At 45.4% G+C, this 23663-nt stretch overlaps 1 protein-coding gene and 1 long non-coding RNA gene across 4 annotated transcripts in view; one reads left to right on the forward strand and one right to left on the reverse strand.

Moving 5' to 3' along the window:
• Nucleotides 1–607: 607 nt before the first annotated feature.
• LOC110213036 (uncharacterized) lies at nucleotides 608–18602 on the forward strand. Of its 3 annotated transcripts, none has more exons than XR_013485350.1 (4): nucleotides 608–936; nucleotides 7277–14331; nucleotides 14846–14969; nucleotides 16802–18602. It is a non-coding gene; the product is annotated as an uncharacterized LOC110213036 (long non-coding RNA). The 3 variants fall into 3 exon arrangements; XR_013485351.1 differs by having other exon boundaries at nucleotides 622–936; nucleotides 7277–8439; nucleotides 14274–14969; XR_013485349.1 differs by having other exon boundaries at nucleotides 7277–14969.
• Nucleotides 18603–19699: 1097 nt separating this feature from the next.
• Nucleotides 19700–23663, reverse strand: part of CMTM7 (CKLF like MARVEL transmembrane domain containing 7) — a 60322-nt gene continuing 56358 nt past the window's right edge. The window contains exons 4-5 of the mRNA XM_020993241.2: nucleotides 21235–21316; nucleotides 19700–20287 (exon numbers count right to left, since the gene is read on the reverse strand). Coding sequence (XP_020848900.1) covers nucleotides 20274–20287; nucleotides 21235–21316 — 96 coding nt within the window. The 3' untranslated portion in view covers nucleotides 19700–20273. The remainder of the gene's footprint in view (nucleotides 20288–21234; nucleotides 21317–23663) is intronic.

Raw genomic sequence — 23663 nt, forward strand, 5'->3', positions numbered from 1 at the left:
TAAAGCACGCACATCACTCCAAGTCATTGGCTAGCTAGTAGTCTAGGTTACTGTTGTTCAGTTGGTTTAAGTCGTGTCTGACTCTTTGTGACCCCATCTGGGCGATTCTTGGCAAAGATACCTGAGTGGTTTGTCATTTCTTTCTCCAGCTCATTATGCAGGTGAGGAAAATGAGGGAGACCGAGGGAAGTGACTTGCCTAGAGTCACACAGCTAGTGTCTGAGGCCAGATTTGAACTCAGAAAGATACTTCTGAAGGCTCTATCTCTCTCTGTCCTCTGTGGGAGGGGAGCTATATTTGGGGACATGTTCTGGACCCATGACCACCTGAGAGGGATTGGGGATGTCTGCTACCTCTAAGCTATTTCAGAGCTGATTCATTTTCAAAATAACCTGGTCCGAGCTCAAATGATGGTTGATTTTCATCCAAAATGTTGCTGCAAAGACCCATACACAGCAAAGGAGATGGGAACTGACCAGGGCGACAGTTCTGCCTGGCTGAGGGATGATAGGGATTCTGTGTCCACCAGAGTGCTGGCTTCCCAGGCAGATTTAGCCACAGTGTGGAAAATGCGGAAGTGCAGACAATGTGGGAAAGGATATGAGATGATAATGCTTGGATTAAAAAAGGCCTTTCTAATTGCCTGACAGGCTTTGATAAGCTTCCCTGTTTTCCCTTCCTCATCTCCACAATGACAATTTCCTGTGTGGGAGAACTGAGAATAGACTTCTCTGCCCTGGGCGTGTGCTTAAAGTTAAGACACGTGACCTACTTTGTGACTGATCCTTCCCTGAGGGCTCTGAAGACTGTTCCTCCCGGAACTTCTGGCTCTGCTGCTGACTTTCTGGGCTTTGCTACCATGTACCAGCTTGGGGGGCCTCTCCGCTCCCCATCTTTTCAACTTCCTCCTGGGTGCTGCTCTCCCTCATTAGACATGTAAGTTGTACGTAATAGATTTGCAGTTTCACATGCAATCATCTTTTTTATTATAATGTTTTGGAAATGCTTATTTTATTCTATAAATTAAAAATAAAATAAGTCATTCCCTCCCCCCCCTGCAAAAAAAGAATATAAACTTTTGGAGGGCAGGGACCATCTTTCTTTTTACTTTGATTTGTATTTTTGTTTTGTTTTGTTCAGGCAATGGGGTTAAGTGACTTGTAAGTGTCAAGTGTCTGGTCTGAGGCCGGCTTTGAACTCAGGTCTTCCTGACTTCAGGGCCGGTGCTCTCTACCCACGGTGCCACCTAGCTGCCCCTTGGATTTGTATTTCCAAGCACAAAGTACAACACCTGGCACTAGTAAGTACTTAATAAATGCTTGTTGACAACAAGCTTGTTGTTGACAATCCTATTTCACAGGGTGTTGTGAGGATCAAATGAGTATAGTTATAATATTCCATCATTTCAGTCCCATCCAATTCTTCATGACCCCATTTGGGGTTTTCTTGGCAAAGATATTGGAGTGGTTTGCCATTTCCTTCTCCAGCTCATTTTACAGATGAGGAAACTGAGGCAGACAGGGTTAAGTGACTTGCCCAGAGTCAGTCACACAGCTAGTAAGTATCTGAGGCTGGATTTGAACTTAGGAAGACAAGTCTTCCTGACTTCAGGCCAGGCACTCCGTCCACTGTGTCATCTAGATTCCCATAATTATAATAGCTCACATTTATCTATCATGTATTGTCTCATTTGAACCCCAGGAAAGTAGGAAATGTGATTCTCCATTTCATGCTTGTAAAGAGATCTGTAAACAGGAAGCATGAGAATTGACACTTGTCCTATTAAATCTCACATTCTAGAGTGTCAGGATCTTTCAGGGCCCTTGCCTATGTTATCTGATGTGGTAGAGATTCCAGATTCTATTCAGCATTGTATCATCTGCAGGTCTGATAGGCATGGCCACGTCTGCATCCCTGCCTTTATCTAAGGCATCCCTAAAAATAAGACACAGATCAGAGTCAAGCCTGCATTGCTGGTGTGCTCTCTGCTGGCTCCCCCCCTTTGAAGCTGATGTTGACCTATCCATGACTCCTCTTGGAGTCCGCTCATCTATCAGTCCCAAGTCCACCAGCAGTGGATTGTCTCATCCACTCCCTCCCAGAGACTCTTATCAAAGGCTTTGCCAAAATTGAGTTTAGCGACATACAACAGGCACCTGCTCTACCAGTTTTACAGCTTGGTCAAAAAGGAAGTGTCAGATCTAGTGCCACCTGTTCTGGATGAGGACGGGCCGGCTCTTTGTGACTGTGCTTTCCTTTTCTAGACGCCCACTAAACCCTCCATTTAATAACACTCACTAGAACTTTCCCAGGAATCAAAGTCAAGCACACTGACACATAATTCACCAAATGTGTTCTTTCTCTTAAAAATAAAAAGTCAGAATGTTTGTCCTTCTCCAGTCCTGTAGTAACTTCTGTGTTCCGTGATCTTTCAAAGGTCCCCAAGAAAGCGGCTCAGCCATCACACCTGTCAGTTCTTTCAGGGCCATTTGGACTCGTCAGCAAAGGCAGCATCGCTCCCATTGTTGCTTTGCTTAGCTTGGCCATCAATGCTCCATTAACCCTATCGCTCCTCTCCTTGTTGGTCCAAAGAGCAATCTGTTCTTCATTGAAAACAGGAGCAAAACGAGATTTGAGCGGCCCTCCCTTTCCTCTTTCCTAAGTTGTCCCTGTCCCCTCCATCCTGAGCAGCATCCTTTTTTGATCTTGTGCATCTCTCAACCCCCGAACCCACCAAACCAACTTTCTTTGTTTTCCTTTGTTTTCTTGCCTGCCTCACCTGGTTCAGAGTTTTAGCCAACTGGACGCTCTCCTTACAGACCCACACTTTGGTATTCTTCTGATCCTGTGTTTGCTTCTAACTTTTGTACCTGTATTTTAAAAAGATGAGAAAGGGAAGGCTAGACTTGAATTGTTCAGACAGCGTCGGAATATCACAGTGCTGGGAGACTTGTTCTCTTGACTTCAGCTGCCAGAGGGGTTCTTAACCTCGTATTTGTAGATGTCTTTTTTTTTATTTAATAGTATTTTAGTTTTTTCTGTTACGTGTAAAGACAATTTTCAACATTTGTTTTTTGAAAGATTTTGAGTTCCAAATTTTTCTCTCTCTTCCCCCAAGAGAGCAAGCAATCTGATATAGGTTATACTTGTCCAGTAATGTAAAACATATTTCCACATTAGTCATGTTGTGAAAAAAGAAACAGAACAAAAGGGGAAAAAAAACCCACACACAAAAAAGAAAATAGTCTGCTTCGATCTGCATTCAGACTCCATCAATCTTTCTCTGGACATGGATAGTTTTTTCCATTAAGAGTCTTTTGGAATTGTCTTGGATCACTGTATTGCTGAGAAGAGCTAAGTCAATCATAGTTGATGGTTGCACAGTGTAACTGTTACTGCATACAATGTTCTCCTGGTTCTGCTCACTTCACTTAGCATCAGTTCATGTAAGTCTTTCCAGGTTTTTTTCATGGATTAAAAAATATTTTAATAAATATTTCAATAGACTTGGTTTCTTTTGTAATGCATTCTGAGTTATCCATAGGCTCAGACTGCCAAAGGGGTCCACACATACAAAAAGAGTTCAGAATGCCTAGACTAGGATATTCTTTCTGTCAAAAAGCAGAGCTAATACATTCTTGTCTTGACAAAATCTTTTAAAATGTGAAAAAATTGGCATTCCAATGTGGACTTGATTTTCAGAGACTTGTAGCTGGAGTAGAAATTATGGGAACTGAGGAGGAAAGTGACCACTCTATTCTTTTTTTTTTTAATTTAATTTATTTATTTTTAGTTGTCAACATTCACTTCCATAAGATTTTGACTTTTAAATTTTCTCTCCCTCCCACTTTTTCCCACCTCTGCCTCCAAGATGGCATACAATATGATAAAGGCTCTACATATACATTCATGTTAAACATATTTTCCCATTAGTCATGATGTAAAGAACAATTAGAACCAATGGGAGGAACCATGAGAATGAAGCAATAAAACAAAACAACAAAGGAAAAGCAGAGCAAATAGTATGCTTCCATCTGCATTCAGACTCCATAGTTCTTTCTCTAGGTGTGGATGTGACCACTCTATTCTTGAGAGGTGACAGAAGAGAGGAAAGCCAGGAATAGTCTGACATGTACCATAGGATTTTAGAAGAGCAGATTTGAAGGGTTTAGAGGAAGCATATTTAAAATACCATAGACTAAAATGGAAAGTCAGCCCAGGAGGGATAAGCTCTTGAAATGGAAATTCTCAGGACACAAAGACATGATTCCAATGTAGAGGGAGAAGGGAGAGCTGTTAATGTGTATGTACAGGTAGCTCACCAACCAGCTTAGATTTTTGAAGACGTTCAGAAGAAGCAGGTTGGTATAGTATAGAGGTTTTTAACGTGATCTGGATCCATGGACCTTTAAGGGGTCTGTGAGTGGATTTCAGGGGCATCTGTGAACTTGAATGGAAAAAAAATCTTTATTGTCACCAACCTCAAATCAAAATTTAGCATTTTCTTTAATTTATGAATGTATGTGACAAAAGCAGTATTAAGTTTCCCCAGACTGCCAAAGGTCTATGACATAAAAAGGGTTGAAAATTGCATATTATAATGTGGAAATATGTTTTGCCTGACTTTACATGGATAATGGACATGATATTGTTTGCCTTCTCTATGAATAGGGAAGGGACTGGAGAGGGAGAAAATTTGGAACTCAAAATTAAAAGAAAATGAATGTTAAAAAAAGTTTAATTAAAAAAAAAACCAGAATCCCCTGCCTAGTGGATTCAGGAAGATCTGTTTTAGGGCGTCCCTCCCATCAGGTCTGTATGACTTGGATTTGGGAAGATCGTAGGAGCATAGATGGAGACCTAGAAGGCACCACAGAGACCATCTAGTCTGGTCCTCTCTTTTTACAAGGAAGGAAACTGTGGCCCAGAGAGCTTAAATAATTCTTCCGAGTCATGCAAGTAGTGTCATAAGCAGAGTTTTTTGAGTCTAATTTAATTTTTTAAAATTAACAAAAATCTATTTCTTTCCCTCTTGCCTCCTCCACCGTCCCCCCAACAATAAAGGAAAAAGAAAAACAAACCCTTATAACAAATATGCATAGTCAAGTGAAAAAAAAACCCCACATTAGCCATGTCCAAATAAAAAAACTATGCCTCAATCTGCACTCATTACCTGTGTCCATTACCAATTACCATTAAGTTCATTACCTGTTAGGAGGTGGGTAGCATGTTTCAACATGGCTCCTCTGGAATCGTCATTGAGTCACTTTGATGATTGAAGGTCTTAAGTCTTTCAAAATTCACTCTGCATCAGTTTATAAAAGTCTTCCCAGGTTTCTCTGAAACTGTCCCCTTTATCATTTCTCATATAGCACAGTCGTATTCCAATATATTTGTATATCATAATTTGTTCAGCTATTCCCCAACTGATGGGCACTCCCTTAATTTCCAATTCTTTACTGCCACATATAAAAAAGCTGTTAAACATATTTGTGGGGACAGCTAGATGGTACAGTGGATAGAGCACCAGCCCTGGAGTCAGGAGGACCTGAGTTCAAATCTGGCCTCAGACACTTGACACTTAATAGCTGTGTGACCCTGGGCAGGTCACTTGACCCCATTGCCTAGCCAAAAAAACAAAACAAAACAAAACACATATTGGTGGACATATAAGTCCTTTTCCTCTTTCTTTGATTTGTTTGGGGCGTAGTGCCTTCACTGAAGCAAAAAGCATACACAGTATAGGATTACAACCAAGAATCACCTACCCAGCAAACCTGAGTATAATCCTTCAGGGGAAAAAATGGTCATTCAGTGAAATAGAGGACTTTCAAGCTGAATAGAAAATCTGACTTTCAAATACTAAGACTCAAGGGAAACATGAAGAGGTAAACAGAAAAGAGAAATCATAACAGACTTATTAAGGTTGAACTGTTTACATTCCTGCATGGAAAGATGATATTGGTAACTCATGAGACCTTTGTCAGTATTAGAGTAGTTGGAGGGTAAAAGTTATATGTATGTATAGATAGACAGAGAGATAGATAGATAGATAGATAGATAGATAGATAGATAGATAGAGGGCACAGGGTGAGTTGAAGATGTAGGGGTGATATCTGGAGAATAAAATTAAGGGGTGAGAGAGGATTATACTGGGAGAAGGAGAAAGGGAGAGGTAAAATGGGGTAAATTATCTTATATAAAACAGACAAGAAAAGGCTCTTACAGTGGAGGGAAATGGGGGAAGGTGAGAGGGAATGAGTGAATCTTATTCTCATCAGATTTGGCTTAAGGAGGGAATAACATACACACTCAATCGGGTATAGAAATCTATCTTACCCTACAGGAAAATAGGGGGAAAGGGGATAAGAGAAGGAGGAGGGCAGATTGGAGGAGGGGATAATCAGAAGTGAACACTTCTGAGGAGGGACAGGGTCAAAAGAGAGAATAGAATAAATGGTAGGTGGGATAGGATTAAGGGAAATATACTTAGTTTTTCACAACATGACTACTATGGAAGTGTTTTGCATGACTACATATGTATAACCTATATTGAGTTGCTTGCTTTTTCAATGAGGGTGGGTGGGGAGGGAGGAAGGGAGAAAATTTGGAACCCAAAGTTTTAAAAACATATGTTAAAAAAATTGTTTTCACATGCAACTGGGAAATAAGAAATACAGGAAATGGGGTATAGAAATCTATCCTGCCCTACAGGAAAATAGAAAGGGAAGGGGATAAGAGAAGGGGGGGGTGAGATAGAAGGGAGGGCAGATTGGGGGAAGGGGTATACAGAATGAATGCCATCTTGGAGTGGGGAGGTGGGATGAGATGGGGAGAAAATTTGGAACTCAAAATCTTGTGCAAGTGAATGTTGAAAACTAAAAATAAGTATAACTGCCTCTAAAAAAAAAAAGCACACACAGTTCAGCAACTTTTTAGATAGAGTTCCAAATTGCTTTCCAGAATAGCCAGACCGTTTCACAGCTCTTCCCACAGTGCATCAATTTGCCTGTTTTCCCACGGCCCCTCCAACATTTGTCATTTTTCTTTTTGTCAACTTTGCTCATATGATGCGTGTGAAGAGAAGCCACATTTGAATCTAGGCCTTCTGACTCCGAATCTAGTACCTTTCCCGATGCTGATTCTGTCTTCTCTGCCCTTCCCACCGATCCGCACACTAATTAACTGCATGGCCCTGGACCAGTCACTTAACAAGTGCTCTGAGTTTTCATTTCCTCATCTATAAAACTGGACAATAACATATCCTCGCTTGCAGGGCTCCGGTAGGATCAGATGACGTCATGCTCACGCAGTAACAGCGCTCTGCAAATTTTGACGGTGCTACGTAATTGACAGCTAATAGCACTTGGACTACTGTGTCATGAGGCGGCAAGCTGCAGTGAGGCCCTTTGGCCACAAGAGGGAGAGCAGCTCCCACTGCTATAATAGCGAGGAAGGTGGGTTTTGGTCCCGCCCCTCAGTGGAGTTTTCAGCGATGCTCAGTACCTGACTCCCGATCCTTTGAGGTTTCGTTTTTTTGCAAGGAAAAAAAAGCCTGCAGGGCTCACAGTTCAGAGGGATTAGTCAGAAGAAAACACCGTTTGCAGAGAAAGACCTCGGCACCGACAATCTCTCTCCCCCATCAGATCTGCGCCTCGCCCCGACCCCACCCCAAATCTTGCCCCCGCTTCCTCCGCGGAGGCTGCCTCCGCTGCTGTGGTTTTAAGGGGACGAGCTCAGGGAGGCGCGGCGGGGATCCTCACCCTGAGCAGGCCGGATTTGGAACTAGGGGCCCCGGTTCGAATTTGAGCCTTGTCCAGTGAATTTCCGTTTCCAACCCTCCAAGCTGGACGAAATGGCTTGAGGGGGCTTTTCCAGCTCCGAATCTGTGATCCTTCTCAGAATCGGGGGCAGGGCTCCGGTAACAACAGGCAACATTTAGAGATGGCGCTTTAGGGTCTGTAGATGAGACAAGATTTGAACTCAGGTCTTCCTAACACCAAAACCATCAATCTATCCACTGTGCCACCAGCTGGCTCTGTGCCTTTAAAAGCCAGGAGGTCCTAGGGGGCCTTTGGGGCTTGTCATTCAGCAGTGAGCACGGGAATGCTTAAGAAAATGCTGCCTGATCATGGAAGGACTGATGGCTTTAGCTTTAGAGAGCTGACTAGACAGCCACACCTGTGGAGAGCCTCCTGCCCCAGCCTCTGAGCCCCTGGGCATCTTCCTTCCTGTTTGCGGAGTTGGTAGTGACTGTGGAGGGTTTGGTTTAAGTTAACTGAGGCTCAGGAAGGGCAGATCAGCTTTGGCCGTGGCACTGAAGATGGTTCCCTACAAGTATAAACCCATTTGACAGTGGGACAGTGGAAAGAGTGGGAGTTGAAATCAGAAGACTCAGGGCTCAAACCTTGCATCACCATTACTACCTTGCAGTCTCAAGTAAGTCACTTCCCCCTCAATTCAATGGGCCTCTTTGCTCATCTGGAAAATGAGGGGGTTGGATTTGGTGACTTTTTTTGGTGAGGGCAACTGGGGTTAAGTGACTTGCCCAGCGTCACACAGCTAGTGAGTATTGTATGTCTGAGGCAAGATTTGAACTCAGGTCCTCCTGACCCCAGGGCCGGCACTCTATCCACTGCACCAGCCAGCTGCCCCTGACTTGGTGACTTCTAAAGATTCCTTCAAGCTCTAAATGTATGATCCCTTCAGAGAATCAAAGGAATTCAGTTGGGAGGGATCTTCCTAGCTGTATACCCTAGCGAGTCATTTAAATCTCTTTGGGCCTCAGTTTCCTCATCTGTAAAATGGGGGAAATGTTAGTACTGCCCTCACAGGGTTGTTGTGAGAGAGTATGCCTGCAAGCCTTATTGTGTTATTGCCCAGGGTCATACAGGCCAGGATTTGAACCCCTGTATTCACTCCAGAGACAGAGCTTTTTCTAGCAGGGGTTATTTCCCCCCCCCCCTTTTATATCCCCAGTACAGTGCCTAGCACATAGTAGGTGCTTAATAAATGCTGGTACTGAGAGGCAGCCTGTAGAGCACAAGTAGAAAACCTACTGGCTTTGGACTCAGGATGACCTGGGTTCAGATTCTCCCCTGGCATATTGTAGGAGCTTAATTAAATTACTGCATGCAGAATAAATAGAGGAATGAATTGGACATTTTTATAATATGACATTTATTTATTACAAGACTAGATGACCTTCCATGTCTCTTTTCCAGAACGTGAGACCTATGATTCCTGGGAAGGAGTTTGTATGGTGGGGGGATGGGGTCATCTTGAACCTGGGCAGATTCCTTGATTCCTAACATCCCTCATCTCCCAGTTACAAGCAGGGCCAAAGCAGGATTTGAACCTAGGTCCTCAATTTCAGAGCAGTCACTTTGCTCAAACCCCACCTTTGACGCTTCCTTTATTTGTAAAATGGTGAGGTTGGGCTATGTGGCCTCTGAGGGCCTTTCTATCTTGTGGTCCACTATGACCCCTGCATCCTCATTCCATAAGATTAGCTTTACCATCTTTATTTTCTCCCCAGCCTCTCTCCTGCCGAGCCTCACTCTCTACTTCTGTCAAAGGATGGAGGTGACCTCTGAAACCTCTTATCTAAATCCACAGTCCCATCAGCTGAATAGATTGATGGTTATAAATAAAGTTTTTGGCAAACACAGACCAAAAAACAAAACAAAATAAAACAAAAAACAGCACAAGGACTCCACCAATCTACTTCCTGCCAGAAGTAAGGCTGGTGAGGAAAACACCTGCTGGGGGGACCCGCCCTCCTTCCCCAAGGACACTGCCCCCACCCCCAGATACACACCCACAGCCCCTCCTTCCCCAAGGACGCTGCCCACCCCTCCACCCCAGATACACACCCACAGCACAGCTGACAGGAGGTGTGTGTGTGGGGGGAGAAACAAAGGGTAACCCGGACTGGTGATGAAGCAAGCTGGCCCTCGGAATTTTGAGACAGTATGGGGGAATCCCCTACCCACCCACCCATCCCACACACTGCAGCAACATGGCTGAGAGGCTGAAATTGCCTTCTTGCTCCGAGGCATAGGGTTTGGGCCTCAGACTGAGTAGGTAGGGCTTCAGTTAGTTTGGGGCAAGAGCTTCTCAGAAGTGCTATTGGGGGCTGTGGAGTGCCCCAGACTGGAAGTTGGGTCAAGGAATTGAGAGATGGAAAGGATTCTTCGAAACAAGCAGGACCAAACAGGGGTTTTTGAAGTCAGAGGGAGTTGGAATCCTGGCTATGCTAATTAATACCCATATGATCTAGGGAAAGTCATTCAATGCTCTGGTGTCGGTCTGTGAAATGAGGAGGCTGGATTGTAGAATCCCCAGACTGGAGGGTTTGGAAGGACCTAGGTGGGCATCCAGCCCAATCCGTACATGAAACTCCCCCAGTGACCCTCCATCCTCTGCCCTAAATTTATGCTCCCAGCTTGTCTGAAAGGGCTGAAAGGGACCTTAGGAGTCTAGTTAACAGCAAGGAAATGAAGAATCCCAAAGTCCCACAGGAAGTGGTAGTGTCAGCATTAGAATCTGGTCTTCTGATAGATATGTCACTCAAGTCCCTTAACTTTGCTTGGCTTCAGCTTCCTCATCTCTTAAACAAGAGGGTTGCACTAAATTATTTCTAAATTATTCTCTTGTAGCTCTAATGTTCTCTGACCATATCAGATTTGTTTTCCTTGGCTCCAGAGGTCCAAACTAGGAACAAGGGGTAAAAATTTCAAGGAGGCAAAGTTAGGCTTGATAAAAGAAAAAAGGAAATGGCAAACCACTCTATATTCATGCAAAGAAAACTCTAGATGGAGTCACAAAGAGTCAGGCATGACTGAATAGACTGAACAAGAAAACTAAAACAGACAAAGGAACAGAAACCAAGGGAAGTTTTTAAATATGAAAAACGAACAAGTGTATGCAGAGGCCAGGTTGCCAGGGAGGAAAAGGAATAGGTTTTGGTGGGGTGGAGAGTAAAAGATGTGCCCTATTCTTCACAAAGAGGCTGCTTTATTTTACAGATGGGCAAAAAGAGACTGGGAAGTGGCCAGCCCACACACTTCAATTCACAGAATCAGGATCTCAAGAATGGGAAGGAAGATGAGGGTCCATACCTGAACAAGAATGCCCTTTACACATTTTTGGCAAGTGGTCATTGACCCTTTCAAATCATTTCAAAAATAAGAATTTATTAAGCACCTATTGTGTGTGATGCATTGTAAAAGATAAAAAGTGAGACAATCCCTGCCCTCGAGGAGCCTGAAATGGCAGAATGAGGAAAGAGTTAAAGCCAGGTCCTGTTACTCCAAATCCTCTAGGCTTCTTCTCTTCTCTGTATGTACCACATTGCCTTCTAGGCCCATGGGCCATTCTTCCAGTTTCAGCTGGCTCTGTGAGTCTCCTCTCACGTCTGTCTTGTGTCTAGACTTTTCCATGCAAGAACTCTGGCTTGGTGTCAGAGATTGGGCGAGAACCATTTCAAGCTCATTGTTCAATTATTGCAGTCATTTCTGACTCTTTGTGACTCCATTTTTCTTGGCAAAGAAACTGGTTTGCCCTTTTCTTCTCCAGCTCATTTGACATATGAGGAAACTGAGGCAAACAGGGTGAAGCGACTCCCCCATGGTCACACAGCTAATAAATGTCTGAGGCTGGATTTGAACTCAGGAAGATGAGTCTTCCTAATGCCAGGCCCAGTGCTCTATGCACTATGGCGCCCTCTAGCTGCTACCAATTTCAAGCTCAACAAGCTGTTATCAAGCACCTGATGCACACAAGACATGGTTCTCCAGGCTGAGGGAGAGACAGAACTGGGAAAGACCTCATGGATCCTGCCCTTAAGGATTTTAAAATCTAATGGGGAGAAAAAAGATATACACAACAAAAGAATGCAAAATGGTGCATGAGATAGCAGTGCAATGAGATCAGGGCAGGGAGGGATGATTTCTAGCACATGGGAACTCAAGGGGTGGTGGGGAGCCCAGAATGATGAGCTGAGGATAACCTGAGAGAGATCTACGCAGGAAGGGTGCAGCAGGACAAGAGAGAATTTCGAAGGCTGAGCCAGGGAGCTTGGTCTTTATTTAGTAGGTAACAAGGAGCCGCTGAAAGTTAGAGAAGGGGGCCAGCTAGGTGGCACAATGAATAGAGAACCAGCCCTGGAGTCAGGAAGATCTGAGTTCAAATCTGGCCTTAGACACTTGATATTTACTAGCTGTGTGACCCTGGGCAAGTCACTTAACTCCAATTGCCTCCCAAACAAACACAACAATAACAAAAGAAAGTTAGAGAAGGAAAATGACATAAACAGGGAAGATTCAGAGCATAGAGTCATGTAAGGGTTGGACTGGAGTTGGAAAGTGGGAAGAGGATTGGGAGAGGCTGGAGGCTGAAGGCAGGGGAATCCCAGATCACAGTCTCAGAGTTGACCTAGGACCTTAGGGACGATTCAGTCTAACATCTTATCTGACCAAGATTCTCCTCTGTAATGAACCTGACAAGAGGTCATCCAGTCTTTGCTTGAAGATCACCAGTGCCCCCAGTGAGGTCAGAGAGTCAGTCAATCAACATTTATTAAGCACCTACTATGTACTACAACTGTACCTTTAAGCACTGGGAATACAAAGAAAGACAAAAGACAGCCCCTGCTCTCAAGGAACTCCCAGTCTAACGGGGGAAAACCATTACTTCCAGGGTAGTTCAAATTATTAGGCATTTTTTTTCTTACCTTATATCAAGTCTAAGTTTGCTTCTCTGCACTTGTAGACATCATTCCTAAATCCAACCTCTGGGGCCAAGTGGAACAAGTCTAATTAATCTAATCATAGAACATTAGAGAAAGAATGAACTTTAGAAATAATTTAGTCCAGCTTTCTCATTGAACAGATAAGGAAACTGAAGCTCAGCAAGGATGAGTGATTTACCCAAGGTCATACGTATTCAGCCTAGTGGCACAGCCAAGAAGCAAAGAAAAAAAAAGCCTTCCTCTACTCTAAATATAGTATTCCTTCTCCACAACAAATTGCCTCCCACCAAAAGTGAAAAAAAATGCAACAAAAATCCTGGTGTTGAAATATTAACTTGAAAACTGTCCCTCAGTGAACATGAAACACCTGAAATTCCTCAGTGCCCTCTCTTTAGCAATACCAGGGCCATAGCACACTGCTGGGGAGCTTGTCTGTGAGTTATATCTATTCCATAGCTCAAGAAACTTCCCAGGGCTTCTTGTACCCCAGCAAGCCAGGTGACCATGAGTTCAAAGTAAAAATTTCTTTGGTTTTTTTTTGGTTTGTTTGTTTTTGCGAGGCAATTGGGGTTAAAGTGACTTCCCTAGGGTTACACAGCTAGTGTCTGATTTGAGACCACATTTGAACTCAGGTCCTCATGACTCCAGGGCCAGTGCTCTATCCACTGCACCACCTAGGTGCCCCAAAGTAAAAACTTCTAATGAAAAAAACAGGGTTGGGCACTGGATTTATCCTCAAGTATAAAATGCACCTACATTACAGGGTTGGTGTGGGGATCTCCTCGACAATATTTGTAAAGCACTTAGCTCAGGGCCTGGCACAGATTAAGTGCTATAGAAACACTTACTCCTTTCCTTTTCCCCTTCCTAACTATGTACTGCAGGCACAGGAATTCTGGGCTACTTGGCACAAAAACTAAACTGTAATAGGAGAACCCTTGGCTATAGATCTCATGGTCATCTAAATCCAGACAAGATACCAGAGCTCAGAGCATAGCTGCTATTTCCTTCTCATCTTTTCCCAACTAACTACTGCTCTTCTCTAACCCCTACATCTTATCCTTCACAAGATTTCTTTCAGTGCCTTCCAAATCCTTCTGTGCTCGGGGGATTCTTAGGATATGAACTCATGCACAGCCTTATAGGGGATAGAGTTCCCAAGAGAATGTGGAGTCCCACACCTGCCCCTTACAAAAAGGAAGCAAAGGCTACCCAGATTACTCATCATCTCACCAATGAGGAAGACAGTCCCTATCAATTAATTTCCTCAGACCTTTCCTCCATGTCCATAAGTGAAGATGCTTGGCACCATCTGGGGTGTTGAAGCTGCGGGTGCTGCCCCCAGGTTTTTAATCTCTTGGAGAGATCAGATGGATGTGACCCTGGATGAAATCCTAGCAGAGTCCATATTTTAGAAGAAAAAAAAACTTCTTCAGGGGGTCTGTCAAGGAGCCAGATGGTTTAGCATTTCAAATAACGTTCCTTGGTCTATTAAGTATTGATTTCTCTGATTTTTTAGGCTGTGCATAATTTAGATGGTGTTTCAGCAAGTGTGGTGTACAGGCCATGGATGGCAGGTATTGATTTTTTAAAGTGATAAATTATTTTGTGTAGGAATAGTATCCATTTTAGCCCTTGGAGTTCCACAGAAAATCCCAGAAACAACCTAGATGGATCTAAATGAAACTCCTGTTGCTTTAGAAGGAAGACTTGGCCATATTCAAGTACCTTGGCTTCTATATGAGCAATTTAGGGCCTTTCCTTGGTACATGAGGGGCTTCATCTCAATGCGGACTGGCTGACCTTGCTTAGCAGGATGGAGGGTAGCTAGAAGCAGCTGGGATATTGGGCAGGCGATCAGCACCAGGCCAGGACAGATGGGGCTGCGGCAATGACTCAGGACCCTCAGATAATGGGCTTGACAAAGGCTTAGAAAGGCTAATACTATGGCTAGCTTGAACACAGAGAAGAGGAGAGTCTTTCCCAACCTGGGATGGTCCACTTGCAGGTAATTTCCAAGTTCAGAGAGGAAAGATCTCTATTTTTATCCACTTGCTTTGAAAATGGTCTCTGACTTTTTTTCTCTAAAAGGAATGAGGGGGAGAGGGAAAGGAAAGATATCAAACCACTGGGGACGTAAAGGACACCAGCTACCACGCCATCACGGACACCAGCCGCTTCATGGTGATGTAAAGAGCAAAGCAACTGTTTTAAGGTATTGTATGCGAGAAAGTTCAATAATGAAGTCAAAATGGCAGATGGTCTTATTTCTTCAACTCCAGTTTTTTGGCAATCACTCCTTCTCACCCTGAGACCTCTATTCAATCAGCGATCTAAGATTCTAGAATCAAATGTAAATTCCTCCAACATTTGAAGCTCTTGCCCAATTAAATGAAATATTTTTTGTTGGCAGTGGTTGTACAGTGGTTAGCGCGACAGGCTTGGAGTCAGGAAGACTCCTCTTCCTGAGTTCAAAGCCAGCCTCAGATACTTACTAGCTCTGTGACCCTGGGCAAGTCACTTAACCCCGGTTGCCTCAGTTTCTTCCTCTGTAAAATGAGCTAGAGAAGGAAATGGCAAACCAGACTAGTATCTTTGCCAAGAAGACCCCGAATAGGGTCATGAGGAGTTGGACACGACTGGAACTACTGAACACCAACACTCCATCAGGCTCAGATCCTATTCTGTCTCTTATGTCCAGGAATATCTGTTTGTGCTCAGCAGAGTGGCTGATATGTGGCACACGCTAATGCTTGGCCCTTCCCCTCCCTCTTCACAGCCCGTCATGTCTTCTCACATTTCACTCCCATCCGTGCACTCCTTCTCTAGTCCAGCCAGACGGGCATCCTTCCTGTGTCACAGCCACAGTGCTCCCTCTCCCAGCTCTAGGACTTTGCACTGTCTGCCCCTTGTGCCCGGCAGCCTTTCCCTCCCTCACCTCTACCTCTTAGAATCCCTGGCTTCCTTGGAGACTCATTTCAGACACCACCTTTCTGCAGACCCTTCCTGGTCCCCAGCAGCTGCTAGATCCTTCCCTCTGGGTTTACCTTGTATGCCTCTGCCTGTATCCTGTCTATGTGCCTGTCTCTGCACGTATCTTTGTGACAATGTAAGCTCCTTGAGGCAGGGGCTGATTTTACCTTTCTGTACTCTCAGCTCTTTGCCTGGTGCCTGGCATGGGTTGTTGTTATTCAGATGTTTGGGTTGTCTCTTCGTGACCCCATTTGGGATTTCCTTGGCAAAGATACTGGAATGGCTTGTCATTTCCTTCTCCAGCCCATTTGGCAGATGAGGAAACTGAGGCAAACAGGGTGAAGTGGCTTGTTCAGGGTCACCCAGCTAGTAAATGCTTGAGGCCAGTTTTGAACTCGGGAAGATGAGTCTTCTTGACTTCAGGCCTGGTGCTGTATCCACTGGGCCACTCTATCCTGGAACATAGTAAATGGGTAATAAATGCTCATTGATTGATTGCAAGGCCCTGAGCTCGTTGCTGAAGGTCAAAAAGAGATTGGTCACTGGTCTTGCTTTGAAGGAGTTTATAGTTAAGTTGGGGGTGGGTGAGGTGGGAGTAGGCAAATGACCAAAACAGAAGGAATCCAGATCAGAAGGGATCAAGGAAGGCTTCAAGGAAGAGGTGTGTGGATCATCATACTTAGGAATGCACATGCTCTTTCTTACCCTGGTTCCCCACTGGAGGCCCCTGGGTGACTCAGTGGATGGAATGCTGGGCCTTGAGTCAGGAAGAACTGAGTTTAAATCCAGCATCAGATTCTTACTGGCTGTGTGACTCTGGGCAAGTCACTTAACCTCTGTTTGCCTCAGTTTCCTCAATTGTAAAATGGAGATAATAGTACCTACCTGCCAAGGTTGTTGTGAGGATCAAAGGAGGTAACATTTGTAAAGTGCTTACCACAGTTCCTGGCACATAACTGTTATTTATCTTTCATTTTCAGAGTGATGTGACGGGTGATGTCTTGACTTGCTCGTGAAGTGCCTGGCATATAGTCGGTGGCTAATTAATGCTCATTCTCTTTCCTTCCCTATTAGACTGTAAGCTGCTTGAGGAAGAGGGCTGTGTCATTCATCTTTGCATACACATTGCCTAGCCCTGTGACCTGCATGTGTATCACAGATCTGGGATTTTTGTCCCATGAGACCTCTCACCCGTACAAAGATCCCAGCCCTTCTAAGGCTTAGTCAATGGACCTTGAGAGTGGATGCGGCTGGAACAGGTATCACTCTGTGGCTAGCCTGGAAGCTGATCATGGCATCATTGGGTCATATTCCAGAGTTGGGAGGGTCATTCGAGCTCCTCCGTTCCTACCGCCTCATTTTACACAGGAGGAGACTGAGGCTAGGGGGATCACAGACCTGGCAGGACCTGGGAGGTCATGCAGCCTCACCCCTTTGTTTGAGGGCTGAGGAAGTGGTAAGGGGCAGCAGTGATATCAGAACCCAGCCATCTGCTTCTCCACTTCATCATGTCGGCTTGAGCAGCAGTCATAACCACATGTTAGAACCTGTCTGGGCTCATGCTCTCCTGGAATAGCCTTCCAGCAACCAGGGTCACATCCAGGCTCCAGTGAGGCATTTCATTAGAGGCTTTGTATACAGTACATGCTTAATGTCTGCTGAATTAAGTTCGGACTAGAAAGGAGGGACTCTAGGAGATGGATATAGGGGCTGGGATGGGGCGGGTCCATTCCAAGCATGGCTGGGAGGAGAAATCAATCAATCAATCAACAAGCGTGTATGAAGCACCTACTGCGGGCCAGACTTTGTTCGAGGCAGTTCCTGTTCTCCAGGAGCTTCCATTCTACTGGGGGAACAGCCCATCCATGGACAGTTACACACAGTCACAAAGGGAGGCACAGACTAAGGTGTGGAGACTGGGGGCGAGGGAGACAAGGCGACACAGGAGAGGGTGGGAAGTAAGGAGTCACCCTGCACTGGGATATTGGGGCTTGGAGGACGCAGTTTAATGGGCAGGAACAAAAGCTAGCTAGCTGCCTTCTACTCCAGTGCCTCAGTTCCTCCTGCAGGTTTTCGGCTTTTTCTTTCGATCATGCCTATAGAGGGAGCAAATACATGCGAAGGTTTCTTTGTGGGGTTGGTCACTATGGATTCCCGGGCAGCTGGAGGATGACATGGACGCTGCTGTCTGCCTGGGGAGCTGCCTGTCCATTTATTTCCTCACTTATTCATTCAACAAACTACGGGCCAGGCACTACGACAGGAGCTAAGATGCATCTCAGCCCTCGAAAGCTTCAGTCTGGTAAGGGTGAGAGGAAGACAAGGGTACACAGAACCATGAGGCAAGATGGTAAGTATGTGAAAAGACAGAGGAGATGGCTGCTAGCCAGAGGGAGCATGGGAAGGAAGCTCCATGGAGCTAGGCCTTGAAGGATGGGCAGGAAGAACACTAGCTCAAGAGTCAGACGACCTGGATTCAATGCTTACTGCCTAGGCGACCCTTGGGCAAGCAAATCACTTAAGCTTTCTGTGACTTGGTTTCCCCATCTTGAAAGCAAAAACATTGGACTGAATGGACTCTGAGGTCCCTGGGACTGTAGAAGGCCTTGAATGCCAAATTGAGGGAAATGGACTTTATTCAGTAGGGGAGGGAAGAGAAGAAGGAAGAAAAGAAGGGGGGAAGAGGGAAGGAGGAGAAAGGAAAGAGAAAGAAAGAGGGAGAAAGTAAGGGAGAGAGAAAGAGAGGGGGGAAGGGAGGAAAAGAGTGAAATAGGAAAGAAAAGGTGGGAGGGAGGGAAGAAGGAAGGAGAAAAAGGGAGGAAAGAAAGGAGGGAGGAAAAGTGCAAAAAGAGAGAAGAGGGAGAAAGTAAAGGAGGGAGAGAGGGAGGGAGGGAAAGAGGAAAGAAAAGCGAAGGTGGGAGGGAAGAAGGAAGGAGAAAAAGGGAGGAAAGAAAGGAGGAGGGAGGGAAAGAGAAAAGAAGGAGAAAGGAAGAGAAAGAAAGAGGGAGAAAGTAAGGGAGGAAGAAAGAGAGGGAGGGAGGGAGGAAAAGAGCGAAATAGGAAAGAGGGGGGAAGGGAGGGAGAGAAGGAAGGAAGAAAAAGGGAGGAAAGAAAGGGAGGAAGAAAAGGATGGAAGGAAGGGAGGTAAAGAGAGAGGGAGGGAAGGAAGGAAGGAGGAAAAAGGGGAGGAAAGAAAGGAGGAAGGGAGGGAGGAAGAAAAGGACAGAAGGAAGAAAGAAGAGAGGGAAAGAGGAAGAAAGAAAAGGAAGCAAGAAGGAAGTGTTAGAGTTGTTGGGATTTGAACCCAGAGCTTCAGTCTGCTGGTCAGGTGCTTTTTCCAGCATAACCTCCATATCTCAGCAGCAATGTGCATTTTGTTGCATCTTCTCTTCATAAAGAGAAGGCACACACTCCCAGAGTTACTGTTCACGTTACCGTACAGCTCAGAAAATCCCAGAGGGGGAGATGGAAGGCACCTCAGTGTTCATCTCGTCCAAACACCTGAAAGAACTCCCACTATAACACACATGACAAATGGAAGCCAATCTTTCCCCCCAAACCTCCAAAGATGGCGTACCAGATGAACACCGAAGGGGAAATCAGGAAGACACGAATTCGAATCCTACCTCAGACTGTTAGCCATGTGACCGTGGTCAAGTCACTGACGTCTCTCATCATTTTCCTCATCTCTAAAATAAGGATGACATCATCTACCTCACGGGGCTGTTTTGGGGCCAACTGAGCAAAGTGCTTAGCAAACCTTAAAGCGCTATGTGACAATATAATGGAACCCAGCATGTGTGTCGGCCCTAACCCAGTTCAGTCAGTGACTTTCCCTCTGAGAAGCCGCATCGCCTCCCCTGTGCAGGGTAAGAAAGATCTCTTTCCCAACTGAGCCGAGTTTAGGTTTTACTTCCTTTGGTCTGTGGCAGCAAAAGGCAGGGACGATGAAATGAGGCACGGGGTCGCATGCCTACTTGTACTGTGTTTATCTGGGTGTATCTCACTTTGAGCAAGCTAAACATTGCCAAGGTTGGATTTACAAAAGCAGATAAATTAGGGATGTGGGGGTGGTGTTTTACAAAAGGATTTATATAATGTTCCTTAGGTCCAGAGTGAATTGAAGACAGCATTAGACAAGGACTCAGTTTTACACTCCTATTCTATGAAATGGGAGACCCGGAACCAGAAGAAGTTTCACAGACAGAAGGAGGCAAAGGGAGTGGCTTCCCTTCCCGGCCCATCCTGTCCAGTTTGTCCCATCTCACTCCCAAGAAGAGGCAGGCTGTTGCGAGGAAAGCTGGAGAAGAGTCTTTGGTAACCCCATCTTCTGGGCAGAACTTCAGGGAAGGGGTAGGGGAACCCTCAGAAGGCCTCTCCATCCTTCTAGGCAGGACTTTGGCACCAAAGACTTTGCTTCAACAGCCTTTCTTCGTCCCAGTGCCAGGTGGTCCTTCTGGCTGGCCTCCCCTTTGAGCCACACGTCCCTGTCAGCCCCACAGGGGCTCTTCCTACCAGGGGGCACGAGGCATTACGAGTGACGCCATCACACAGCTGCAGCTGGGGAAGAAGAGGGAGGGTCAAGTCAGAGGCTGCCCACCAGTGGCACCCATCTGCAATCTGCATCTGCGGAGGGAGGGCCCCCACCAGTGACAGCACAGCTCCATGAAGTATCGGAGAATTCATATTATCATCATTACACAAAGAGAGGCAATGTAATATGGTGAAAACAATGCTGGGCTTAAAGTCCCAACTATAAGTTAGTAGCTGTGGACCAGTCATGAACCTCAGTTTACTCCTCTGTAAAATGGGGATGAGGAGTCCTAAACTCCTCCCATGGCCGTTTTCAGAAAAGTACTTTCTGTAAACTGTAAAGTGCTATGGAAACATCAGCTGTTGGTCTCATAGTATTATCATCCTTGACACTTATTTCCTGCTCTCTAACCTCTAATCCTTGAGCCCTAAAGCTTATGGACAGTACTGCTCACTGTGCTAAGACCTTCTAAGCCATTAAAAATCCTCTTCTTTGCAGAGGTGGGGGACTATGGGTATGGAGAATTGCATATACCCGTTAATGTGTTGATTAGTTTTTATTTTATTCTGATGAAGGATGGCTTAATGTGGAGGAGAGAGGGAAAGGACATCTCTAGAAATGAGAGTGATTAAAAAACAATATCAATCGACATTCAGAAAGAAGAGCATAAAAATAACACACTTTGAAAAGGCTTCTTAAACTCCTCCTGGCACTCCTCCCCAGCCTCTAGCTCACCAAAAGAAGCCAATGCCCAAACACAGGGCCTCTTGGGGGAGGGAAGGGGGGAGCAGAGGCAAAGATGCTTCAATCCTTTCTTTCCCCCATCCACAACTCAAATACTTTTGAGCTCACGGTCCAATCCTAACTTCCGCTGATCCATTCCTTCCTGGGAGAATGAGCTCTCCCTACAGTGCAGAGAGACACTCGTATTTTCAGTCAATTCTTTTGTGTCAAGAAGTGGACATTCACTCACCTGTGGCCTGTGTTATACATGAGATCTTGTAGGATAACCAGATGCTTGCCGTGCACAGGAAAGTAGCCAGGAACCCAAAGACCTGTGGACGAGGAGAAAAAGAGAGGCAAGGACATTTGTCCCCAGTTCTGATGCTAACTAGCCTCACAATGGTTCCCAGGCTTCTCAGGCCCAAATGCTGGGCCTTTATCACCCCAATGGACATCACTTTTCTCTTGGTTCTGGGCTATGTGGAAACGGTCAAGAGGACCCAGGTAAATGCTGGTTCTATCACTTACTAGGACCTTGGGCAAACTTCAGCTTGCTGGCCTCAGTCTCCTCAACTGTAAAATGGGAAGGTTGGACTACATGGCCTAAGAGGGTCCTTCATGCTCCAAATCTAGGAAGCTCCGTGTATGTGTGCGTGTATATGTGTGAGTTATGTGTATGCGTCTGCGTGTGTGTGTGTGTGTGTGTGTGTGTGTGTGTGTGTGTGTAATCAGACCTGGGATTTCATCAATGTAAGGAAATCCTGATGAGGAGCTCCCTCTATCATTAATGCAGAGAAAGATTAAAGCAGGTTCTGTGAATTAAAAAATTCAAAATAATTTATAATTATTTCAGTATAATTGGCTTCCTTTGCCATCTGACGTATTTTATTTCATGCATTTAAAAATATGACTCTGAGAAGGGGTCCTAAGGCTTCCCTGGGCTGCCCCGAGGGCCTGACACACAAGAAAGGTTAAGAACTTCTGTGTTAGAGCTGTCTGGGACCCTGTGACCATCAGTCACTTGCTCAGTCACACAGCTAATGTAAGTCAGGGGCAGGACTTTGCTCTGGGTCTTCCAGATTTTGGGATCCACTGCAGCTTTTCTCATAATTCTTCTCAAAGGATGGAGGATTTTTTCAGTGCAGTTGAAAATGAAAACGATGGACCTGCACATAGAGGGCCCAACAGAAAGAGTGCTGGACCTGAAGTCTGGAGGACCCAGGTTCAAATCCAGCTTCAGACACCCATTAGCTGTGTGAACCTAAGGCTCATTAGATGGCGTGCTCTGGTCACACAGACCAAATCAGATAACAGAAGGCGCTTTGCCGTAGCAGGGCCAGCTATGAGCATCTCTGGCTCAGCGAGGCTGGGCTGAGGGCAGCGGATGCACCAGGCCCATCCTGCCGTGACAGCCCTTCAGCAGCCCAAGGCGGGGCCCTGTCCTGAACAGCTGGGCACTACCCAACAGCCGCTGCCATCAGCACAAGCTCACCTGTCCCTGCCTCGATTCCTCTGGTACTCACTGCGTGGCCCACAATCCTACGGATGCTTCTCTTACTGTAAGCTGGTGTCTTCTCCAACTGTCCGCATCACCACATCATTCTGTTCTACTAACTGTTCCCTGGGTCTGCTCTACCCAGATAAAAGAGGAGGCCCTCCCAAGCAGGGATGGTGACGATGATGAGGATGATGGTGATGGTGGTGGCGGTGATGATGACAGATAGTTATACAGCCCTTTTAAGCTTTGCGAAACACTTTACATCTATTACCTAATTTGATCCTTACAACAACCCTGTAAAGTACGTACTATTATGATTTTACATTAAGGAAACTGAAGCTGGAAGAGGTTCGGTGACTAGCCCAGGGTCATACAGCTATTTGTATGAGGCAGAATTTGAACTCAGGTCTTCCCACTCCAAGTCTGTCTGCCGTGTCCCCTAGATGACTCGCGTCCTACACAGGCTTTTCCCAAAGGCGCAGTGCTTACGACAGCCCTAAGAGCCTGGAGGTGTTTTGTGTCCCAGGGCTATATAGCATGTGCTTGGTCAGACTGAAAGACAGGGTGGTTAGGCTGCTTGATGAAGTCTGGAAGACTTGAGTCCAAAGCCCACTATCCGTGTGATGTGACCCTGATATGACCCTCAGTTTCCTTATCTGTAAAATGGGGACAACCATAGTGTCCCAAGGCTGTTGGATGAGACTTGAGTGAAATCACACATGGACAGTGCTCTATAAACCTTAAAGTATTAGGTAAAATCCAGTTCTTTACCATCTCAGAGGGCACTGGGCTCAAATCAGGACAATCAGGAACAAATTGTCCTGGGAAAGTTACCTAACCTTTCTAAGCCTTGGTTCCTGCCTCTGTGAAATGAGGACACAAATAACCACAACTTCCCAGAGTTCCTGGGAGACTCAGATGAGACAAGAGCACTTTAACAGCTCCACAGCAGCACGTAAAGGCTAGCTTTTGTTGGTGTTAGCTGCAGTTGGAGCTTTTCCCAATCTCTCTTAATTCTAGTCCCTTCTCTCTCTCACTCACTTTCTATTTATCCTGTATTTAGCCTCCTGGTACATCATTTTCCCTGTTGTCTCCTCTCCCCCTTCCCCTGCCTTTCCCCCCATTAGACTGTGAGCTTCTTAAGGGCATGTATACTCTGTCACTCTTTTTTGTATACTCAG

Source organism: Phascolarctos cinereus, unplaced genomic scaffold (assembly GCF_003287225.1).
Source record: "Phascolarctos cinereus isolate Bilbo 61053 unplaced genomic scaffold, phaCin_HiC Scaffold_1;HRSCAF=81, whole genome shotgun sequence".
In the NCBI taxonomy this organism is placed as follows: Eukaryota; Metazoa; Chordata; class Mammalia; order Diprotodontia; family Phascolarctidae; genus Phascolarctos; species Phascolarctos cinereus.